This window comes from Neltuma alba, unplaced genomic scaffold (assembly GCF_004799145.2).
Source record: "Neltuma alba isolate B1F8T4 unplaced genomic scaffold, ASM479914v2 tig00011610_pilon, whole genome shotgun sequence".
Classification (NCBI taxonomy): domain Eukaryota; kingdom Viridiplantae; phylum Streptophyta; class Magnoliopsida; order Fabales; family Fabaceae; genus Neltuma; species Neltuma alba.
The window spans coordinates 66,365-89,133 of record NW_021636261.1 but is presented as its reverse complement, the minus strand read 5'-3'; the positions used below and the strand labels follow the sequence as shown (position 1 = coordinate 89,133).

Genomic DNA, 22,769 nt, shown 5'->3' with positions numbered 1-22,769 from the left:
ATTTCATCTTCTGAAGTTAGCCAACCTACACATTCGTGGGTTGGCAACAGTTTAGCACGGTCTGAAGCAAAACCCTAGTTCAGGGTTTAGCCTGCTTCAGTTTTGTACCTTGCATTTCCTTCTTTTCCGTTTTCCACTGCTACTGTACGCGCATTAGCTCACTCTCAAGATGAGCTTTGCTGCTTATAAGATGATGCACTGCCCGACGGGCATAGAGAATTGCGCTTCTGGGTTCATCACGCATTCTCGCGCTGACTTCGTACCTCAAATCCCTCCGATTCAGACCGATGACCTTGACTCGGAGTGGCCGGCGAGGCGCGAGATTGGTCCCATTCCCAATCTCATCGTTACTGCGGCGAATTTACTGGAAGTGTACATTGTGAGGGTGCAAGAAGAAGTTGGCAGAGAGCCGAAGGGTAATGTGGAATCCAGGCGTGGTGGTCTCATGGATGGCATTGTTGGGGCCACGCTTGAGCTGGCTTGCCATTACAGGTTTGCCGCTTTTTGGATATAAGAGTAGGGAAAGGAGAATAAATTTGCGTTCAGTTTACCCACGCTGGAATTTAGAATTAAAATCAGTCTTTTGGGCGCATTAGTTCAGTTTTGTTATGACTCCTATCCGCTCCAGGTTGCATGGTAATGTCGAAACCATGGAGGTATTGAGCATTGGAGGCGGTGAAGCTTCTAGGAAGAGAGATTCTATCATCTTAACTTTTAAAGATGCGAAAATTTCAGTTCTGGAATATGATGATTCTAATCATGGACTTCGAATAAGGTGAGGGGAAATTTCAAACCGTCATTTGAACACACTCACACAGACTCTTGTGTTGTTAAATTCTGTTATTAAGGGTGATTTTTTGCTTTATGCTACTCTGCACTGAAAATCTTAATCATGTTTACGGAGAGATAACTTGTAGAAAAATGTACATTCAAATGAACTGTATAGCTGGATTACATGTTTAAGGAAAGGTGACTTACGGAAAAATCTGCGTTCAAATTCACTGTGTAACTTGGATTAAGAGTTATTTTGCCAGACTTGTCTGTGTGTTTCTTGACGTGCTATATCCTCAGTTAATTTTTAAATGGTTGGAGGAATTTTAGAGCTTTCTACCTGAAATGATAAGGACGTGAAATATTCTGATTGAACTTGATTAGATGGGATAAGGTGTATTTGTATTTTAAATATTTTAATGGGACCCCTTCAAAATTCTTTTTATGTTTTATTGAATGGGAATGATTATTTCCGAAGGAAGTAATTTTAGAAAAGATGATGTTAAATGTTGGTATCCTTTTTTCATTATTTTTATAGGAGGCATCTTTGGCAGGTACATAGTGGGATTGCGGGTTTTACAGTGTTAACTTTCTTATTCCCTTGCTGGTTCTTTCTTATATTTTCACTTTTTCACATGGATTTCCAGTTTTCTGTTGGCTTAATTTATTTTTTATTTATTATTTATATAGGAGGAGGTATATGTTATCCTCTTCTTTATTATTAAAATTTCTTAATTTGTTTGAAAAATTGAGCATGGAGATGGTCGAGCACTGCTAGACATTTGTGGTCGCAAATCATATCCCATAGCATGGGGTTTGGAAAGTTATCGGGTGTTTCTCTTAGTGGTTGGAATCATGGAAGTCTTTTTGTGGAGCTTGTTTATTTCAAGGAGATAATGGCACTATTTCTTCTTATTTTGGATGCCATTTTGTCTGAAATTATAATACTATTATTTGGGATGTCTTTAGGTTAAAGGAATACCATTGTATTATGATCATAATTGTATTTGCATGGTCATTATTCTAATTTAATTCTCATCTCTATATGGATGTACTTGTGTGTGCTTGTTGTGTATTACATCCTTAAGTTAACAATGTGATTTGCTGGGATTGGTGGTGTATTCCGTATTCGCCTTGTTGGTTTGTAGATTCTATTTATGCATACCTCATTCATATTGATAGTTATAGTTGAGTTCAAGGTGTTCTTTGCTTGACTGTGCATGTATTCACCTGGTGATATATGCTAATTCCTATAGAGGATATTATGGTAAATAATCTTAGCTCGGGTGCGCACTGCCTGAGAGTTAGTTAGAGGAAAGAGAGTGTGATTGATGATGTGGCTAGGAAAAGGGGGTTATATGCTGTACCTATCCTTATTTTCCAAATTGTCGAATGAATATACTCTGTCCTTTTCTCTCTTTCTGGTAACACCTGTCGTTTCTGTCTGAATTCTGTTGCTCATCTGTGTATGGTTTACTCTGTTTGCAGTTCTTTGCATTGTTTTGAAGGTCCAGAGTGGCTCCATTTAAAAAGAGGCAGAGAACAATTTGCAAGAGGCCCATTGGTAAAGGTTGATCCTCAAGGCAGGTGTGGCGGAGTTCTTGTCTATGATTTGCAAATGATTATACTTAAGGCTACACAGGTCTATCTTCCTTTATAAATGTCAATTTAAAATCCTTTTTGTGATATATGATTTTCTCGCATTTCACTTGATCAGATGACTTGGATTTCAGTGTATAATTAGTCTGCAATAGAGTTATAATTGTGATTTCTTATCTTTCTTTTTTCTTGTGTATTCCCCCATGGGAACTTTTGTTCTTTAATTATATTTTTGGTTGTTTTTTTATTTCTTTTATCTATGCAATGAAAATTTTCAGGCTGGGTCTGGTTTAGTTGTAGAGGACGATGCCTTGGGTTCTGGAGCTGCAGTTGCTGCTCGTATTGAGTCTTCTTACATGATGAGTCTACGAGACTTGGACATGAGACATGTAAAAGATTTTACATTTGTACATGGTGAGTGTGACAAGTATTATTGAGTAGCGAGAAAATTGTAACTCTTGTATTATGGAGTGTCACTGACTGATGGGCTCTTGTGGGTTTTATACTTGTAAATGTTAACAATTTAAAGACAATGTTTACAGGAGTCATGCTTGGATCAAGTTTTTGTTGTGGAACATGGCTGATGGAGTTACTATGAACAATTGTTTTTTGAAAGTAATTTGTTAAGGAAAGTAAAGAAATAGGAGAGAGAAAGAGAAAAGAGAAAGGGGAAAAGAGTAATAGAAAAAGAGGAGACTTAGAGAAGAGTAGAAGACCAAGAGAAACTGAATAATTTCTAATCACATTCCAAAACTTAGTTACAAAGGATACTGAGTACTTATTTATAATCAAAAGCCCTAATAGATATAAATCCAAATATATATCCTAATTTTATCTAAATATTATCTAAATATCCTAATCTATCCAAATCCTACTAATATAATTAAATCCTATCTAAATCCTATTTATCCTATTTAAATATTTCCTTATTTATAATTTTAATTACATAACATAATTCTTACAATCATAAGGTTGTCAAGCTTCCTTTTGTAAGTTTTTGTTTTTGAAAGAAATATACTGATACATCTGAAATTCTGGTTCTTATCTGAAAATGAACTCTGAAATCTGCTGTCCACCCGTGAAACTTTGATGCTAAAAGAATGACATGCATCATCTCTTAACTTACAAACCAGAAGAGGGAAAACCATTTTGACTCTTTCTCTTTTTTTTTTTTTTTTTCAATTCTAAAGTAATGGCATGTAGTAGCTTTTAACTCATAAATAAGATGGAAACCCTTCCACTCCTCTCTTTGTTCTTTATGTTAGTTTGGGGTAAAAATTCAAAATTTAAAGGGGGAAGCGAATTATCAGGGATGAGGACGAGATATTCTTTTATTGAGTTGTCACTGAATATTAGAAGGAAAAGAAAAGAAGACATCCAACAATCCATAATGATCAAGCATGATATGCTACAAGACCAATCTCTTGGTCGATTTGAGACACGCCCTTTAAATGGGCCTTGTGCAAATGCCAAATGGAATGCGTATAAGCTATTTTTCCACTGCAACTGGGGAGATAGGAAGTCATCCTTGAATATTAAACCGTTCCTTGTTAACCTAATGCACTATAATGCTGCAAAATCTGCACACTCGCAAAATCCAGCTTTGTTATTCGTTCCAAACCCTATAAAGTTTATCAAGATAGATTGCTCATTGTTCCAAGGCTGTAGGGTACGGGTGCCAAAGATACAATATGCAAAACCAACCACTGGATAATGTATGAAGAGATGGCAACAAATTCTAATTTATCAGCTAACCATGTGCAAAATAAATTTAATTGGGTAGGGTTTCTGTGCATTTGACTGAGGTTTGAGTTTGAGCATGTCTTGCCTTGTTTGGTAACTGTTTATTAGTACAATATAATGCTTGGCAAATCGCATTTGAATGATAAAATTAAATAACGAGTACTTTATTCTTATTCCTTTATTTTACACTCTAGAAATCTTCTAAAGATTAGTATAACTCATTATATAGGTTATATTGAACCTGTGATGGTGATACTGCATGAAAGGGAGCTTACTTGGTCTGGGCGTGTCTCATGGAAGCATCACACTTGCATGATATCTGCACTGAGTATCAGTACAACTTTGAAGCAGCATCCACTCATATGGTCAGCTGCTGTAAGTTTAATTTGTATAGAACATCAATGATCGACCAACTTATACACACAGAATCTCTGGCAAATCAAAATCCTTTTTCTAATATGTTGGGTATCTATGGAGAATCGTGTATTACTGAAATGTTATCACCTGGTCTTGCATGAAGTTAATTTACCGAATGTCTTGGTTTAGCCCTTTGAACCAGATAAGATTGCATCTTGTGATACTTAGAGATAACTTCTATAATGGTAATAAACTCATTGGGCGTAAGTAGAAAAATGATATCCTCAATGAATGTTGGAGTAGTATTGGTGGAGGTAGCAAGATGTGTGGTGATTGTAAGGATGAAGATAAAAACAAGTGAGGAAGAGTGGTGTAATAATGGCTTAATGGGTAAGGAACAAACCAAAAAAAAAAAAAGGAAAGGAAATAGGGAACAGGTTGTCAGGGTTCTGTTATGATAATATGATATGGTAAATTGATGCAAGTTTAAATAATTATAGATTATAGATTACTGTTTGTTGACTACTATCCGTTTTTTTTCCTTGGCCCCTAGTCATTGTTGTTTGCCTTTTCTCTTACTTGAAGGCTTCATGTCACTTGCTCATGTTTTGTAGTTATAGGTATTCTAAAGGGTGAGCAAATAGTTTCCTTTCAATATAAATCATGTTTTCCTTTTTGTTTGCTACTGTTTGAGTTGTTAGATCCCATCAAGTGGTCAGTCATTTGTAAATTGGAAAATGATTGTATCATATCTGTTGAGTCCGTTATTTTAGCATCTTAACTTCCACTATAACTATGAGATACTTGCGTTACATGAAATCTATCATATATTATGTGTCTTGGGTGCCTTGGATAAGTCTAATTGCATGAAATGTTGAAGCTATCTGATTTTTCTTATTGCTAGAATCTTCCTCATGATGTCTACAAGCTTCTTGCAGTGCCATCACCAATAGGTGGTGTTCTTGTGTTTGGTGCTAATACTATTCATTATCACAGTCAGGTACTTACTTCGATGTAGCTTGACTATTACATATCTTTTCAATTGCAATTTTTTTTGGGTTATAAAATGAGAAATAAATGGGAACATAAATTTTTTTCTCTCTGAACTACCGTGTCCTTTCATTTTTTAGATAAAGAGAAGAAAAGGATGGGCAATACCTACTTACATATGTATCTGCATTTTCTCATGTATGTTTGTTTACTCAACTTGTTTTTGCAGTCTGCTTCATGTGCATTGGCGTTGAATAATTATGCTGTTTCACTTGATAGTAGGTACTGATCCCACCTCTCTTCTCCTACAAAGGAGATTTGAATTATTTAATTTTATTTATTCAACATACATTAGTACTGAGAAGTTCAATGGGTTTTAACCAAAAGAAAGAAAGAAAGAAAGAAAATAATGACTGTATTATTAAATATACTTGAATGTCGTGTTTTTGCAAGAGTATGTATGTTCTGTTCTGCTTTATTTCATTTTCAGTTTGATTTTTATATTTTTGTTTTTGCTTCTGTTGCTGTCCTTTTTGTAATGTTGTACACAAACTTGCCTACTCCTTTATTTGCAAATTATTGTCGTGATGTTCATGGTGCTGAAAATTTTTGTGGACTTTGTTTGATCTGCGATTCTAGATTTATCCTCACATTTTGATAACTTCTAATTGCATTCCAGTCAAGAGATGCCAAGATCAAGTTTTAACGTGGAACTTGATGCTGCCTATGCAACTTGGTTGTTGAGTGATGTGGCCTTACTGTCAACAAAAACTGGTGAATTGTTGCTGCTTACTCTTGTTTATGATGGAAGGTAGGTCATTCTTGTTCTCTTACAGTTCACTGTTTCACATTATTTATTTTGTTTATTGGATTCATTTGAATAATATTACTGTTACTCATTGTCCTATAAACATAAAACTACAAGCATGACTGAGCATCCTATACTTAAGAGATGGCATAAATCAACAGCTGTCTCCCTATTTTCAGGGTTGTCCAGAGACTTGATCTTTCCAAATCAAAAGCTTCAGTTTTGTCATCGGTAAGTTGCAGAAGTCTAACATATTGTGCTAGTTCTGCTAGATTTGAATTTAACCTTAAAGCTTGATTTTCAACATATTTTGAATATCTGCTACTCTTTTAGGGTATCACAACAATTGGGAATTCTTTGTTTTTCCTCGCTAGCCGATTAGGAGACAGTATGCTGGTGCAATTTTCTTGTGGATCTGGGGTTTCAATGTTGTCATCCAATCTAAAGGAAGAGGTGCACATTGGATGTCTTTACCTTCGCTGATCATCATATTTAATGTTTTCCTGATTTTCTTTAAAAGAGGTTTATTTCTGAATGGTACAAATAAGCTATTCTTGTTGAACTTCGATGGAAAATTAGTATAGCTATTTCTTTGTTCAATAAGTTTATTCAAGGGAATTCCTTCGCATCTTTATCTGTTGATATGGTTTTCTCTCTCTAACATTGTTTACAAATATCCTCCTGTGATTTTTGCAGGTTGGTGATATAGAAGGTGATGGTCCTTCAGCAAAGCGACTACGCAGGTCTCCTTCTGATGCTTTGCAAGATATGGTTAGTGGTGAGGAGCTCTCCCTGTTTGGATCTACGCCAAATAAAACAGAATCAGCACAGGTAATGTTTGAGTTTGCATAAAGGAAAGGCCACAGAAGTGATAAAGTAGACATCTTTCATGTGTTCAGCTCACTCTTCTAGTCGTCAATGAAATAGTGGTCATTTCTGAACTTTGTGTATTAAACTTGCTGAATTACTGAACACGATACATGGTGCCTGCAGAAAACCTTCTCATTTGCAGTAAGGGATTCGTTGATTAATGTTGGTCCTTTGAAGGACTTCTCATATGGTTTAAGGATAAATGCTGATGCAAATGCAACTGGAATTGCTAAACAGAGTAACTATGAACTGGTCAGTCTTTTTAATTTCCCATTACATGTGCTTTTTCTCTGCATGTTGATGGAGTTGAGGTCCTATTCATTTTTTTCCTTAATATGACTGTCATTCCTTGGTAGTGGGATAAAATGGAAGAGTGAGAAAAAAATTGTGTCGTATGCCTGATTCATATTGTTCACATCTTAGCATTCCTTGGGCATTGACTTAAATCCCAAAGTTATGATCATAGTTCTCCGCCGTCAATTGATTTACAAATCTTGTGCAACTATGTAGGTATGCTGTTCTGGTCATGGAAAGAATGGTTCACTCTGTGTTCTTCGGCAATCAGTTCGTCCAGAAGTGATAACTGAGGTATGCTTAGGGCCTTTATGACAAAGTTTTTCTCCTCTAAAAATAGAAAGGACTGTTAATCTTGCTGCCTATGCTAATGAAATAATCTTGTAATTGTAATTTTTTCTATGTGCTACTGTGCCAAAGTTTCTGACGTTTTTTTAATGCTATATTGTATTGATTTTGAAATAGATTCATTATTCATAAAGACAACAAACATTTGATTGTGGTTTATTGCTCTTACTTGTTCTGGTTGTTTCATTAGACAATTTTACACTGAATAAATTGGAAGCTCTTTTATGTATTATCTTATGAAAAGTAGGCAGCGAAGTGGTAAAAAATATTTCATCATGTCTTATCATAACCTCTTCTCTTTATGTGTTCTGCATATTTTCAGGTTGAACTTCCTGGTTGCAAAGGAATTTGGACTGTTTATCATAAGAACACACGCTCTCATAATGCTGATTCTTCCAAGTTGGTAGATGATGATGATGAGTATCATGCCTATCTTATCATAAGTTTGGAGGCTCGTACTATGGTAACTATATATATATATATATTGAATGTTTGATTTTAGAAGGATAAGCTATAATTGATACATATTGTGTCTAGTGGTTGCTAGTTTTAGTGCTGTTTGGGATGGGAATGTCTGACAATCGGTTGGCAGTAGGAGATTCAGGTAGTCATGAGAGCCTCATTATAGTTGAATATATGATGTTGGATGGCCAATTGTGAGGTGTATGCTGTTTGTTTGTCATCTGCTATTGTTTGCGACAGAGTTAGGATGTCTGGATGGGGAGGCATTTTCATAAGTATTAACACTATCTGTCTAAGGAAGTTTTCCTCCTTGAAAAACGCAACTTAAAAACTGAAGCTCCTTTTCTTTGGACAACATAGAAGTAGAATAAATGAGGTGTAACTGGAGACCTAATAGAGTCCACCATGTTATGACCTTTATCTATTTCTACGTTCTTAATTGGTCTGAATGGAGTATGCATGTGCGATCTAGAACCGTTGCTTCATCATGAGTTCCAAGGCTTTGGATGGAAAAAATAGGCTATAACTCATGAACTTGTGGCAATGTGCAATATTTACAGTGGTTTGGTATATTTGGCTAGAGTGGAATGCTTGAATTTTCAGGGGTATTTCCTTGTCTTTAGATGTCCTAGAGGCAAGGATTTTGCTTGGGGCTTCTTCCTAATTTTAACAGTCTTCTTCATGGACTGAGGCACAGAAAGAGAGATAGTGTTGTTTAGAAGAGTGCTACATAATCTCATCTAGTCTTCTTTTATAGTGGAATGCTGGTGTATTTTCTGAAGGTTAAAGGACCTGTTAACGCCATAAAGTTTTTTTTTTTTTTTGGGAGGGGGAGTTTGCCGACTTGAGTTTCTCCTTTGCCCAATTTCTGCATGGCCATGGATGCACTTTCCAAATGTTTGCTATCAATTTTCGTTTGTTTAATCTCTTTTCTGTTTTTATTTTTTTATTTTTTTATTTAACATCAAAATTTCCTTTTAACATAATTTAGAGGGGGAAAAGGCGGTGATGCAGTTTTGTTTCATTACGATGACTGATACTATTTTACCATCAGGTACTGGAAACAGCTGATCTTCTGAGTGAGGTTACTGAAAGTGTTGACTATTATGTTCAAGGAAAGACACTTGCTGCTGGGAACTTATTTGGAAGGTGGGCTAACTTGTTGCTGAAGGATTTTCTGGACTTTTAACATGCCCAGTTCCAGGATTTTTTTTTCAACAAAAAAAAAAAAAAAACCAAAAGTTCCGGGCTTTAATTATTTTGGTTATTTATTATTTTCTAGACAACAAGCAGCCTTATCCTACTAGATGGGATTGGTTACATTGATAACACAATGCACTTGTGCTATCTAGTGCCAATCTTTAGATACATTATTCACCAAAAAGCTCCATTCAATGACTTTATGAAGCGATCTTTTCGGTCTTCCTCTATCCCTCGTCACGACTCTCAACTAACTATTTAACCTCCTAATCAGTGCCTACAATTTCCTTCTCTGTACATATTTGAACCACCTTAAATGATTTTCTATCATTTTCTTCTCAATAGATGCCACACAAACTTTATGTTCGTGTTGTTCTTTTAAAGCCCACGTTCATTACCATATAACATTATTGGTCTTATATCCATTCAACTAAACTTCTCATTTATCTGTTTATTATTTTGTAGACCTGGATTTTATTTTGAAAATGATCCGAATGTCCATTTTTTCTTTATTCTGTTTATGGCTATCTTTATGATCATTCCACGACTTATTCATTTCTTGTTATGGGATGAATTTTTTATAAACATGGGCTGACTTGACTTGTTGAAAAAGGAACAAAGATGCAAAACTTATATTTCCCATTTTTGGTGCCTTGTGTTCATTTCAATCCTTTGCTCTTGCAATATTTGAAATGATGAATTTTGTTCTTTTAGCATTACATTTAAATGTCATTATGTACCTATAATAACCTTACTCTGATATGACTAATTTAGTCCTGGTTATGAACCTAGGCGTCGAGTAATTCAAGTTTATGAACGTGGTGCTCGCATCCTAGATGGGTCATTTATGACCCAAGATGTAAACTTTGGAGCTTCAAGCTCTGAATCTAGTTCTGGACCTGAGAATGCTATTGTGTCATCTGTCTCCATTGCTGATCCATATGTACTACTCAGAATGAGTGATGGAAGTATTCGACTTTTGGTTGGAGGTAAATTCTTGGTTAGCATTCTTTTCCCCAGTGGTATAATACATTACATAGAACACAATGGTATTGTACGATTCATGTAATGCACCTTACTTAGTGGGATAAAGCTTGCTATTGTAGTATAATACTTTGCATATTTTCTCTAATATTTTCACATATAATTTGTTTTCATAATTTTTTTTTTGGACACTTTCCACTGGCGAGGACATAGGACAAACATCTAAATATGATGGATAAGGTTTCTGTAGTTGCTGCAGGGTTTCATCTTCTTATGCCTTTTTCCTGTATGTTTAATTCAGATCCAACTACCTGCACTGTTTCTGTCACCACTCCTTCATTTGAAAGCTCAAAAAAACCAGTATCTGCTTGCACACTTTACCATGATAAGGGACCTGATCCATGGCTAAGGAAGACAAGTACTGATGCATGGCTTTCTACTGGTGTTGGTGAGGCAATTGATGGCACTGACGGTGCAGTTCAAGATCATGGGGATATTTATTGTGTTGTTTGTTTTGAAAGTGGTGCCCTTGAAATGTTTGATACCCCAAATTTCGGTTGTGTTTTTTCTGTGGAAAATTTTATGTCTGGAAAGAGCCACCTTGTCGATACTCTTGTGACGGAGGCATCAAAAGATTCTCAAAAAGTTGATGGAGGTTCTGGTGAAGTGACTAACCAAGGCAGGAAGGAAAATGTACAGAATATGAAGGTTGTAGAGTTGGCGATGCAGAGATGGTCAGGGCAGTATAGCCGCCCATTTATTTTTGGGATCTTGAGTGATGGAACAATTCTTTGTTACCATGCTTACTTTTATGAAGGTTCAGATGGTACTTCCAAGATTGAGGATTCAGCATCTGCACAAGGACCTGTGGGCCTAAATGGCACTAATGCTTCTAGGCTTAGAAATTTGAGATATGTTCGTGTCCCCTTAGATATATATGCCAGGGAGGAGATATCAAGTGGATCCCCTTCTCAGAGAATTACTATTTTCAAGAATATAGGTGGTTACCAAGGTTTTTTCTTGTCGGGGTCTAGACCTGCTTGGGTTATGGTGCTGAGAGAACGTCTTCGTGTTCATCCACAGGTCAGAACCAATCCATCAATATGCAATTATAGATGTTCAGTGTGATGTGATAAACTGCCCCTTTAGTATTTAAATGGTTTTCTCTGAATGGGCATATTTAATAAATTTCATACTTTTTGAAGTACAGAATGTTTTATTGGAGAACTCACACAGAACAAGTGGGATAAATTGGATGTTAATTAAATTCATTTGCTGACAAAATTAATGGTTAAATTAAAACTGGAAGTGCAAATCATCAACAATGTCGAAATCTGGAAGTGTTAATGATCAAGAATTGTCGAGACAGATGATAAGTAGATAAATCAAGACAACTTTGGATTATCAGATGCTTTCAAAATTTACTGTTGCCGACCCAGGGCCTGAGCTGAGAACTAAAATTTCAATATTGAACAATGATACTGAGAAGCCTTGCTATATTCAGGTTTCATCGCAGAATGTAGAATATTGAGACGAGATATCCTTCTCTTTCTGTTCTCTACTCCATGTATTATTTATTTGTAATCAAACTCGGGGATCCCTTAAAAGAATGAGAAGGGCCTGTATTTTATCTCTCGTTTTCTGTTCCTGTGTTGCTATGAGTCAAAGATCACAGGACAAGGTGATTATAGAAGAATAATGATGTCAAAATAATTATCAAACGCTAATTTTGTAGAACTCATTTCCCTCTATTAGAACGAATCTCGGTCTTATTTTATTGAAGAGGAAAATGGTTTGTGAAAATTGTTTTTTACTCACACCAGTGTCTAGAAGATTTGCTTGGTCCAAAGTATAGGGCATGTGTAGTTTTTATAATTTATTTTGAATTATACCCTAACAAATGCATGTGTAGTTTTTATAATTTACTTTGAATTATACCCTAACAAATTAATGTAATCAATGAGAGGGTGTTTTAATCGACTACTATAATTGTAGGCGTTTATCTCTCTCAAGGGTACAATTGGAAGGATATGAAATTGTTGAGAAGATTAAGTTTTAACTAATAATTTTTAATTGAATTTTTATTCCTTTTTTAAAAAATCAAATTATTGTTTGTTTTGTTGTTGGTCATAATTTGACATGCGAATGCAACTTAGCTCACTAATCTCTTCTATGTCAGCTATGCGATGGGTCTGTTGTTGCTTTTACTGTCCTTCACAATGTGAACTGCAATCATGGTCTCATATATGTTACATCACAGGTACATCTTGTAACTCTGCCTTGTGTGGATAATTTATTAGTGACCAGATCTACAACTGTGGCTGACATTTATGTTCAAAATATCTTTTTAGGGTGTTTTAAAGATCTGCCAACTGCCTTCTGGCTCAAGCTATGATAGCTACTGGCCTGTACAGAAAGTGGGAAGCTCGTCTTGCAACTCTAAGTACCCTTTCCATATAAAAAAAAATTTAATTTTATATCATTTTTTATTTGACTTGTTTTATTATATCCTCAGATTCCATTAAAAGCTACTCCTCATCAAGTAACCTACTTTGCAGAGAAGAATTTATACCCACTTATAGTGTCAGTTCCTGTGAGTACATATTTTGTTTGTTCTTTGTAGTACAATGAGATGGAACAAATTGATTCCTTGTTTGTCTCTTCTTTTTGTTCCATTTTGTCTCTGCTTGTCCATTCAGGCAGTAATGCATTTCTGTTGTCCATCTTTGTCAGGTTCTCAAGCCACTTAATCAAGTTGTTTCATCTTTGGGTGATCAAGAGGTCAACCAACAAACAGAGAATCAGAATCTGAGCTCTGATGAGCAAAACCGCTTTTACACTATTGATGAATTTGAGATCCGTATTATGGAGCCAGATAAATCTGGTGGCCCTTGGCAAACAAGAGCAACAATACCTATGCAAAGTTCTGAAAATGCCCTTACTGTGAGAATGGTTATACTGCTGGTAAGTTGTCTTTCTTTAGTTTTTGAAGCAAATAGTGTGCTTAATTGTAAGTTTCGTAGTTGCTTGTTTTCATTCTTCTTCTCTGTTCACAAAATCTTATTGGTGCAAGCCTGTTGCAGAATACAGAAACAAAGGAGAATGAAACACTTTTAGCTATTGGCACTGCTTATGTGCAAGGAGAGGATGTTGCTGCAAGAGGGCGTGTCCTTCTGTTTTCTTTGGGAAAAAACACTGATAATAGTCAACCGCTGGTAAATTTAGAACTTCTTTTCTGGGAAGCGATGAAATATTTAAAGTCTTTGATTCTGATTTAGCTTAATGTTTTCTTTTGGACATCATATCGCTTATTCTACTTTACAGGCTACGGAGGTCTACTCAAAAGAGTTGAAAGGTGCCATATCTGCTTTGGCCTCACTGCAAGGTCATCTATTAATAGCTTCTGGTCCAAAAATTATTTTGCACAAGTGGACCGGTAGTGAGCTTAATGGCATTGCATTTTTTGATGCTCCACCATTGCATGCTGTGAGCTTAAACATTGTAAGTGATATTTTCTCAAATCTTTTATTATTTGCGATGAGAAAGTCAACTGAAAAAATCTTTGAAATTTTAGCTTGCATCTATCTTCAGTCTCCATGTGCACATCTTTGTTCAATTAATGTTCAATAATGCCATTTCAAAATGTTTCTTGCTTCCTGTTATTTTACCCATTTCCAAGCAATATCTATCTAAGCCAAGAGCATCAGAATCTATCATACCTTTATTTACACGAGAAAATCAACCCAGCAAAATTATATCTCAAAAAGCTCCAACTGAGTTCACTTGAATATAACCTGCATTTGTTTGTATTAGTGTTTCTGAATGATTCACAACATATTTCACTGAATAGCAATTTACATGATTTATAGGATGGGGAAGAATATTCCTAATTATTATAGATCTGATTTGGTTTCCCTAAATAGCTCCTAGAATCATGGGATAGGATAATAATCAGATATGATCAGATTTTATCTCAATCTGACCGTTACAGCATTTATGATTAAATGATCCTGGACTACAGCATTTATGATTAAATGATCTAGGAGATTTAGGGTAAAATACTGGTTCATGGGCCGCTAACAGCCAGCCCACTTTCCCACACTCCCCCTCAAGCCGGTGAATAGATGTTGATCATTCCTAGCTTGTTTCTGAAACCTTCAAATTTTTCTTGAGTTAAGGACTTTGTCATCACGTCTGCAATTTGATATCTTGAGGGTATGTAGGCTAGGTCAATCACTTTATTGTCAATCTTTTCTTTGATGAAGTGACGATCTATTTCCACGTGCTTTGTGCGATCATGATGTACAGGATTGTTGGCAATTTTTATTGCTGAGAGATTATCACACCACACCTTTGTTGGTACCTTGCCTTCCATCTTTAACTCCTTAAGAAGCCTTACAAGCCATATCCCCTCACAAATACCTAGAGCTAAAGCCCTATATTCTGATTCTGCTGAGCTTCTTGAAACTACCGGTTGCTTCTTGCTTCTCCAGGTTACTAAGTTTCCCCATACGTAGGAGCAATAACCAGTGGTGGACCGTCTATCCCTTTTAGAGCCTGCCCAGTCAGCGTCTGTGAAGAGTTCCACTTCTCTAGAGTCACCTTTTGCAAAGAATAGTCCTTGTCCTGGAGTCTTTTTCAGATATCTTAAGATTCTGTAAACTGCTACCATATGTTCCTTTTGGGGACTGCTTGAGAATTGGCTTACTACACTAACAGGATAACAAATATCAGGCCTAGTGTGGGATAGGTAGATGAGCTTCCCCACTAGCCTTTGATACCTTTCTTTGTTTACTGCTTCTCCATCGGGTTTTATTGTCAGCTTTTGGTTTAGTTCCATTGGGGTGTTGGCTGGCCGAGATCCTAGCATCCCTGTTTCCTTTAGGAGGTCCAGTGTGTATTTTCGTTGGGATACACTTATCCCCCTTTTTGTTCGTGCCACTTCCATCCCAAGAAAATATCGTAGTGGGCCCAGGTCTTTTATTTCGAACTTTGTTGCTAAATTTTCCTTCAGCCTTGCAATTTCTTTTTCATCATTACCTGTCAATACTATATCATCAACATATACAATGAGAGCTGTTAGTTTGTCATCATAGTGCTTAATAAATAATGTATCATCAGCCTGACATTGTTTGTAGCCTTGTCCCTTAATTGCTTGGGAGAATTTCTCAAACCAAGCTCTGGGGGACTGTTTTAGTCCATACAAAGATTTGTATAACCTGCAAACTTTCCCACAGTTTTTTGAATTTCTCATCCCCAAAGGGATTTCCATATAAACTTCTTCTAGGTCTCCATTTAGGAAGGCATTTTTAATATCAAGTTGATGTAAAGACCAGTCCAAGTTTGCAGCAATAGACAATAGTACATTCACAGTGTTGAGTTTTGCTACAGGAGCAAAGGTTTCTTGATAATCTATGCCATAGGTTTGAGTAAACCCTCTAGCAACTAACCGAGCCTTATATTTATTTATACTCCCATCTGGATTATATTTTACTGTAAATACCCATTTACTACTTACCATTGTCTTACCTTTAGGCAGATTTGTAATTTTCCAGGTTTTATTCTTATGTAGAGCTCTTAATTCCTCTTCGATAGCTCGCTTCCAATTTGGATCTGAAATAGCCTCATTGAAATTCTTAGGAATTTTCACATTTTCTACGTTAGCTACAAAAGTCTTTAGATGAGGAGAGAGCTTAGCATAAGACACATACTTACTGATAGGATGCTGAGTACAGCTCCTTTTACCTTTTCTTAAAGCAATGGGCCAATGGAGATCTTCAGGACTAGGTTGAGGTGCAGAATCATGATTCTGTGTTGGATTAGTTGTGGGCCTTTGTTCAGTGTTTTGCTGTTCTTCGCTATGAGGAGGTGATTCTATCAAGTTTTCAGTCATATCTTGATCAGAAATAGAGTTTAGGGGTTCAAACAAGTTTCTGTTTTGAGGTACAGGCCTGTTTAGGTAGTTTTCAGGTCTGGTTGGGGTTTGGTCAGTCCTTTCTGGGCTATTTTGAAGGCTGTGTTGGGGTTCTGGAGATGTGGCAGGTATAGATGGTGGGGTAATATGTATATCTAGAGGCATGGAAGGGTTTGTGTAGGTTAAAGGTTCTGTTTGCTTGTCAGAGTGATCACAAATTATCCAATTATTTCCCTGATTCTCCCCCTGAATAGGTGATTTGTGATAATATGGCTGTGTTTCAACAAATCTCACATTCATAGTAATATAGATTCGGTTAGTGATGGGAGAGTAGCATTTATATCCCTTTTGGTTTGAAGAGTAGCCAAGAAAAATGCATTTTATTGCTCTAGGATCCAGTTTCCCCCCATGTTCATTGTAAACAAAAGCAGTGCAACCAAATACCTTTTTAGGTAAGGAGGTAAAGAGGGCAGAGTTGGGAAAATGCTCAAGAAGTGTCTGGAGAGGAGTTTTGAATTTTAGGACTTTGGAAGGCATACGATTTATTAAATGTGTAGCAGTAAGTATAGCATCTCCCCAAAATCTTGAAGGAACATTTGTTTCAAACATGAGGGCTCTAGCTACTTCAAGTAGGTGCCTATTTTTTCTTTCAGAGATGCCATTTTGCTGTGGAGTGTAGGTGCAAGAGGTTTGATGATGGATACCATTAGTGGCTAAAAAATTTGTAAAAGAGGAATTTAAATACTCTTTGCCATTATCAGTTCGCAAAATCTGGATAGAGGTTTGGAATTGATTTTTAATAAAGGTATAGAAATTTTGAAAAAGCGAAAAAACCTCAGATTTATCTTTCATTAGAAAAACCCAAGTTAATCTTGTGTGGTCATCAATAAAGGTTACAAACCAACGAGCTTTGGAATGTGTTTCAGATTTAGATGGCCCCCAAACATCACTATGTATAAGGTAAAAGGGGTGAGAAGGATTATATGGGTGAGAAGAATAAGTATTTCGAACTTGTTTGGCAAAATAGCAAGTGTCACAATGAAATTCAGCAATAGCAGTATCATTAATATTTGGAAATAAAACTTGCATATAGCGTAGACTAGGGTGGCCTAATCTAGAATGCCACAACATTATTTCATCAAGGGGCATAGGGGATAAGACAGAATGACAAATAGATTTTTGTAGGGAGGACCCTTGTATATAGTAAAGGCCATTCCATACTTTAGCAGCGCCAATCTTCTTCCCTAATGCCAAGTCCTGAAAAACACAGCTAGTGTTATCAAAAGTAACAAGACAGTGAAGTTTTTCAGCCACTTGTTGTACTGAGAGCAAGCTGCATTCAATCTCAGGAACATATAAGACATTATGTAGAGTAATATTAGGAGTAATGATCACAGTTCCCGAGCCCCTGACTTGAGCAAATTGCCCATTTGCAACTTCCACAGTTTTGTGTATGGAAAAATCACTAAAGTCAGAAAATAATTCCTTAAATCCAGTAATGTGATGAGTTGCGCCAGAATCTATAATCCATAGATTTTTAGATGTAGTCAGGCTATGAAAAACATGAGTGAGAGCAGTACCTGCATGGGCTAGAGTGACAGAAGGGGTAGTGTTCTCACTGTCAGGAGTAGAGGGCAGGTGCTTATCCAAAAATTTGCGCAGTAACAGCAGTTCATCATGACTAATGGTTTCATTAGAGTTAACACCTACTAGCATTCCCTTGCTGCCAGGTTTGCCCCTAGGTTTGTTGTTTGGAGGCTTGCCATGCAGCTTCCAGCACACTTCTCGGGTGTGACCACTCTTGTGACAGTGGTCACACCACTTATTACCCTTTTTTGATTTGGGATCACTTTGTGGGCCATTGACAGCGAGAATAGAGGAGTTAGTTGAAGTAGAGGAAATATTAGAGGCAGTGATTAATACCTTTCGGCTTTCCTTAAATTTAACAGTGTTGAATGCTTCAAGTAGAGATGGAAGTGGCTTGAGACTCATGATTCTTGCTCGCACATCCTCATAGGAATCATCAAGACCAAGAAGAAACTTATAGCAGCGTTCTTGATCCACTAGTTTTTTGTAATACATGGCTGCTGCAGTGCTGGGCCATTCATGGACCTTATAGAGGTCTATTTGCTGCCAAAGTTTCATTAGAGCAGTATAATATTGGGTAATAGTTTGATCACCTTTGGTTAGGTCATGGAGTTGTCGCTTAACCTGAAACAAAGCTGCTGTGTTTTCGGTGACAGAATAGGTAGCTTTAGCAGAATCCCAGATTTCTTTGGCTGTGGTGGCAAGAAGATAGTTTTCTCCTATATCGGCAGTCATGGAGTTAATAAGCCATGCCATTACTAGGTTGTTTTCTGCACACCATGTTGCAAATTGGGAGTCGGTGGACGCTGGTGGAGCTTTAGTAAGATAGATCTCCTTATTCCGTCCCCGAACAAACATCAACACGTATCTGGACCATTGTAGGTAATTATGCCCATTTAGGCGATGGGTAACCGGGAATTGGGAGAACGCATCAGACTGAGGGACTAGGGCTGGTGTCCCTTGCTGTAAGGGATCGGAGTTGCTGCCCTCAGCAGCGAAGGCGCGTGGCTGCAGAAGAGCAGCTTTGAACGCCATTGAGAATATTTTCAGATCAGTGCTCTGATACCATATTAGTGTTTCTGAATGATTCACAACATATTTCACTGAATAGCAATTTACATGATTTATAGGATGGGGAAGAATATTCCTAATTATTATAGATCTGATTTGGTTTCCCTAAATAGCTTCTAGAATCATGGGATAGGATAATAATCAGATATGATCAGATTTTATCTCAATCTGACCGTTACAGGATTTATGATTAAATGATCCTGGACTACAGCATTTATGATTAAATGATCTAGGAGATTTAGGGTAAAATACTGGTTCATGGGCCGCTAACAGCCAGCCCACTTTCCCACAGTTTGGAGTAAATGAAAGGGATCCTATGGTTGCCAATATTAAAGGACTCTTGCATCATATAACAAGTAAATTCCCAAGAGGGCATAGAATCTAGACCTAAAATGCCAAGACCAACGATAAAGTGGGCAAGGCAGCTTATTTATATCCCCGCTAATATAAGCCCACCAAGCTTTGGATAAGTCGAATGAGGATTACTAGTCAAAAGGGTTTCCTTGCTAAATAATAAAATTACTGAACGGCATATGCTATAAAATTTCAGATTCCAGCACATTCTAAAATCAATAAATACATGTCAAGATCCTAACATTGTAATATGACCTTACATTAAATGAAAAGGAGAATATTATATTTAATAAACTTTTGATGTTTAATAATATCTAGGGATGTTTAAATATGACAAAGTTTGCAACTTAGAAAGCTCAAGAAAGACAGAATAATAATGGAGAAATTCAGATACCTGGATATCATCAATTGCTTATTTCTAGGTTTTAGTAAGAATAGAGAGGCCAAAGTTTTGTTTCAGTGTGCAGCTTTTGGGGCTATCTCATGTATTTGGTTTGAGTAATATGCTCTTATTCATCTCTTTGTCCCTGCTTATGTTATGGGATAATATTTTGCCTACTTTTGTAATGTACTGCTCGTGGTGCTGTCAGCCTAGCTTCCATTGCTGATATGCCTCAGCATTATTACAAGCTTTTTTTCGGCTCTCTGTTTAGTTTTAACTGTCTTTTGAAAGAATAAGATAGCTTCCCCAGGTTGTTTTTCTCTTTGCCCCCAAGAAAGTTTGTGCTTTTAATAGAAATTTTTCAAATGCTTATTTTTTTTCTTTTGTAATTTATTCCTGATCTCATTGCAGGTCAAAAACTTTATACTTATTGGTGACATCCATAAAAGCATTTACTTCCTTAATTGGAAGGAACAGGGTGCTCAACTTAGCTTGTTAGCCAAGGATTTTGGTTCTCTTGATTGTTTTGCAACTGAGTTTTTGATTGATGGAAGCACTTTGAGTCTCATGGTTTCAGATGATCAAAAGAACATCCAGGTATGCCTTACGATTATGCAGCAATATCTTTGTTTTAATCTATACTTTCACAATAGTTAGTTGGTCAAATATGTCAAGTTCTTTCAGTTTAAAGATTGAATCTTCATGGTCGGCAAGTTTTGGTTATGGAAAAGAAAAAGGAAAAAGAATACTGGCAAACTTATATCTTCTATAATTATTGGGAATTGAACGTTATGTGATGCAATTTACTATGTATCTAATGTCTTTGAAGAAGTTGGCCAAAAAAATGTCTTTGAAGGAAAATATTTGTGGATATGAAAAATTTTCTTGCCGGATGGTTAAATTGGGGCTGCTTTAATTCATTAGTCATTGTCTGAGCTACTTGAATTTCTCATCAGTGTATTCTGGAACCTTTTCAATATGATCAATATGTTGTCTTCTTTTCTAGGCATTTTCTCTTTGATATTTGATCTTTTAAATTCTCATAATCTTCAAGAGTTCCTCCTCAGTTTAGTATGTTTATGTAGTGCTGTCTGCCTTAGTTGTTCCTTTTGTGAGAATATTTCTTCACGTAGCTCTATGTCGAGTCGATTAGCCTTTTCCTTTGTTTCTGAAGTAATGTTATCCTGGGAGCAGATTTTTTACTATGCACCAAAGATGTCAGAAAGCTGGAAGGGACAGAAGCTTCTTTCAAGGGCTGAATTTCATGTTGGAGCACATGTGACTAAATTCTTGCGTTTGCAGATGCTGTCCACTGCCTCTTCTGACCGGACTGGCACTGGTCCAGGGTCAGATAAAACAAATCGTTTTGCTTTATTATTTGGTACCCTTGACGGCAGTATCGGTTGCATTGCGCCACTGGATGAAATTACATTTCGGAGGCTGCAATCTTTGCAGAAAAAGCTTGTTGATGCTGTACCTCATGTTGCTGGCTTAAATCCAAAAGCTTTCAGACAGTTTCGTTCCAATGGAAAAGCTCATCGACCAGGCCCTGACAGTATAGTTGACTGTGAGCTGCTATGCCAGTGAGTAATCTATAGGGAGAAATTATTTCAAGCTGTGTTATTAGCTTTGATCAAATTAAGATTGATGGAGCTTTCTAGGAAGATGTTGATGGGCAACTAGAATAACTTCTCTCCTTGTAGTCATGCTCACTTATAATGGAATATCTCAAGATCGTTGTTTGACACTGAAACTTAATCTCAAGATCATTATTCAACGCTACTGGATAGCACCTTAACATATTCTATGTAATTTTCTTCATCTTTTGAAAGGTTAATCAATCATTGCTTGACGGAGAGAAAAAAATATATCGGGAAATTATAGGCTGACCTTGTTTTGGATAATTATTACCCTTGTTTCTTTCTTTCTTGGGAGAATAAATTTGAAATTACTAAATCCCAAATAAAGAATTTCTACAAAAATGTACTGCAAATTCCTTGTTGTCAAAAGCTATTTCCAAAGCTGTTTTAGTAATTTCAAACTTCTTTATGTGGGATGCTCCCTTTTTTTTTTTTCTTTTTATTTGTCAGTTCCTAGTTTTGAATAGTATAATCACTTTGATCTACAATGTTGCAGTTATGAAATGCTTCCTTTGGAGGAGCAGCTTGAAATTGCTCAGCAGGTTGGAACAACTCGATCACAAATTCTATCAAATCTGATTGACCTGTCCATTGGAACAAGCTTTTTGTGAATGCAGTCATACTTGGTAGCTCAGGAAACCTTGCTGCTCAGGGCAAGCCGAGTTCCTGGCAATTGACTAATTTTGATCCAATCATATTGAAGTCTTGGGTGAGTCATTACAGTGCAGCCAAACTAGCTAACGAGCCGTGCAAGCAGTGAACACTGGCGTGATAGTGATAGCCAAAATTACTTTAACTGGGATTTCAGTTTTTGTCCTTGATGAGCCTATGGTGGCATCCTCGCCATAAACTTGTGCTTTTCTAAGTTGTGAGCATTTGAGCAGTTCGAATGAAGCTGATGGAACATGAATTGAGCTTATATTTGGAAGCAAGGCAAACAAGAAATCTAGACAGTGAACCATTAGAAGCTCTGGTATTTTCTTTTTCTTTTTTTAGTTTGTATGGTGTGAATTGTAAAACCATGCCTCTCTAGTTAGCCGTTTGCAAATGTTGTAGTTTAGTCACAAATAGCATTTGAGCTTGTTCACTTCGATCTCTTGTACGACAATAGGGAACTTGTATGTTTAGGTCATTGAAAGTGATTCTGCCCGACACAATATCATGTGTTTATCTGGAGAACTCTGTAGCTACACATGGGGTTATTCTTGTTCTGCATTTTGATTTTGAGGAGTTCATCTACTCGCACACCATTTGGACATGACTTTGCATTTGTGCATGGCCACCTCTTGGTTCCTTTGCATTTGTTGCAGCTTGCGCTAATCAATGGACGCCATTTTTAATGTGTAATTTGTGTCTATGTTGGCTGAGATTAGGGGTGTACATGGGCTGGGCAGG

At 36.6% G+C, this 22,769-nt stretch overlaps 1 protein-coding gene across 1 annotated transcript; it reads left to right on the top strand.

The window, feature by feature from the left end:
* Positions 1-8: 8 nt before the first annotated feature.
* On the top strand, positions 9-22,624 carry LOC114715752 (cleavage and polyadenylation specificity factor subunit 1). The gene is made up of 26 exons (XM_028900634.1): positions 9-492; positions 629-775; positions 2,260-2,413; positions 2,649-2,784; positions 4,343-4,488; positions 5,375-5,470; positions 5,690-5,742; positions 6,140-6,271; positions 6,448-6,499; positions 6,602-6,721; positions 6,965-7,099; positions 7,262-7,390; positions 7,649-7,726; positions 8,103-8,243; positions 9,297-9,391; positions 10,235-10,431; positions 10,728-11,509; positions 12,606-12,686; positions 12,778-12,843; positions 12,942-13,019; positions 13,160-13,390; positions 13,510-13,641; positions 13,751-13,927; positions 20,146-20,331; positions 20,929-21,317; positions 21,871-22,624. Exons 1-26 carry the CDS (start codon positions 170-172, stop codon positions 21,983-21,985), a joined length of 4,371 nt encoding a protein of 1,456 aa, XP_028756467.1. The 5' UTR covers positions 9-169; the 3' UTR covers positions 21,986-22,624.
* The last annotated feature ends 145 nt before the right edge of the window (positions 22,625-22,769 follow it).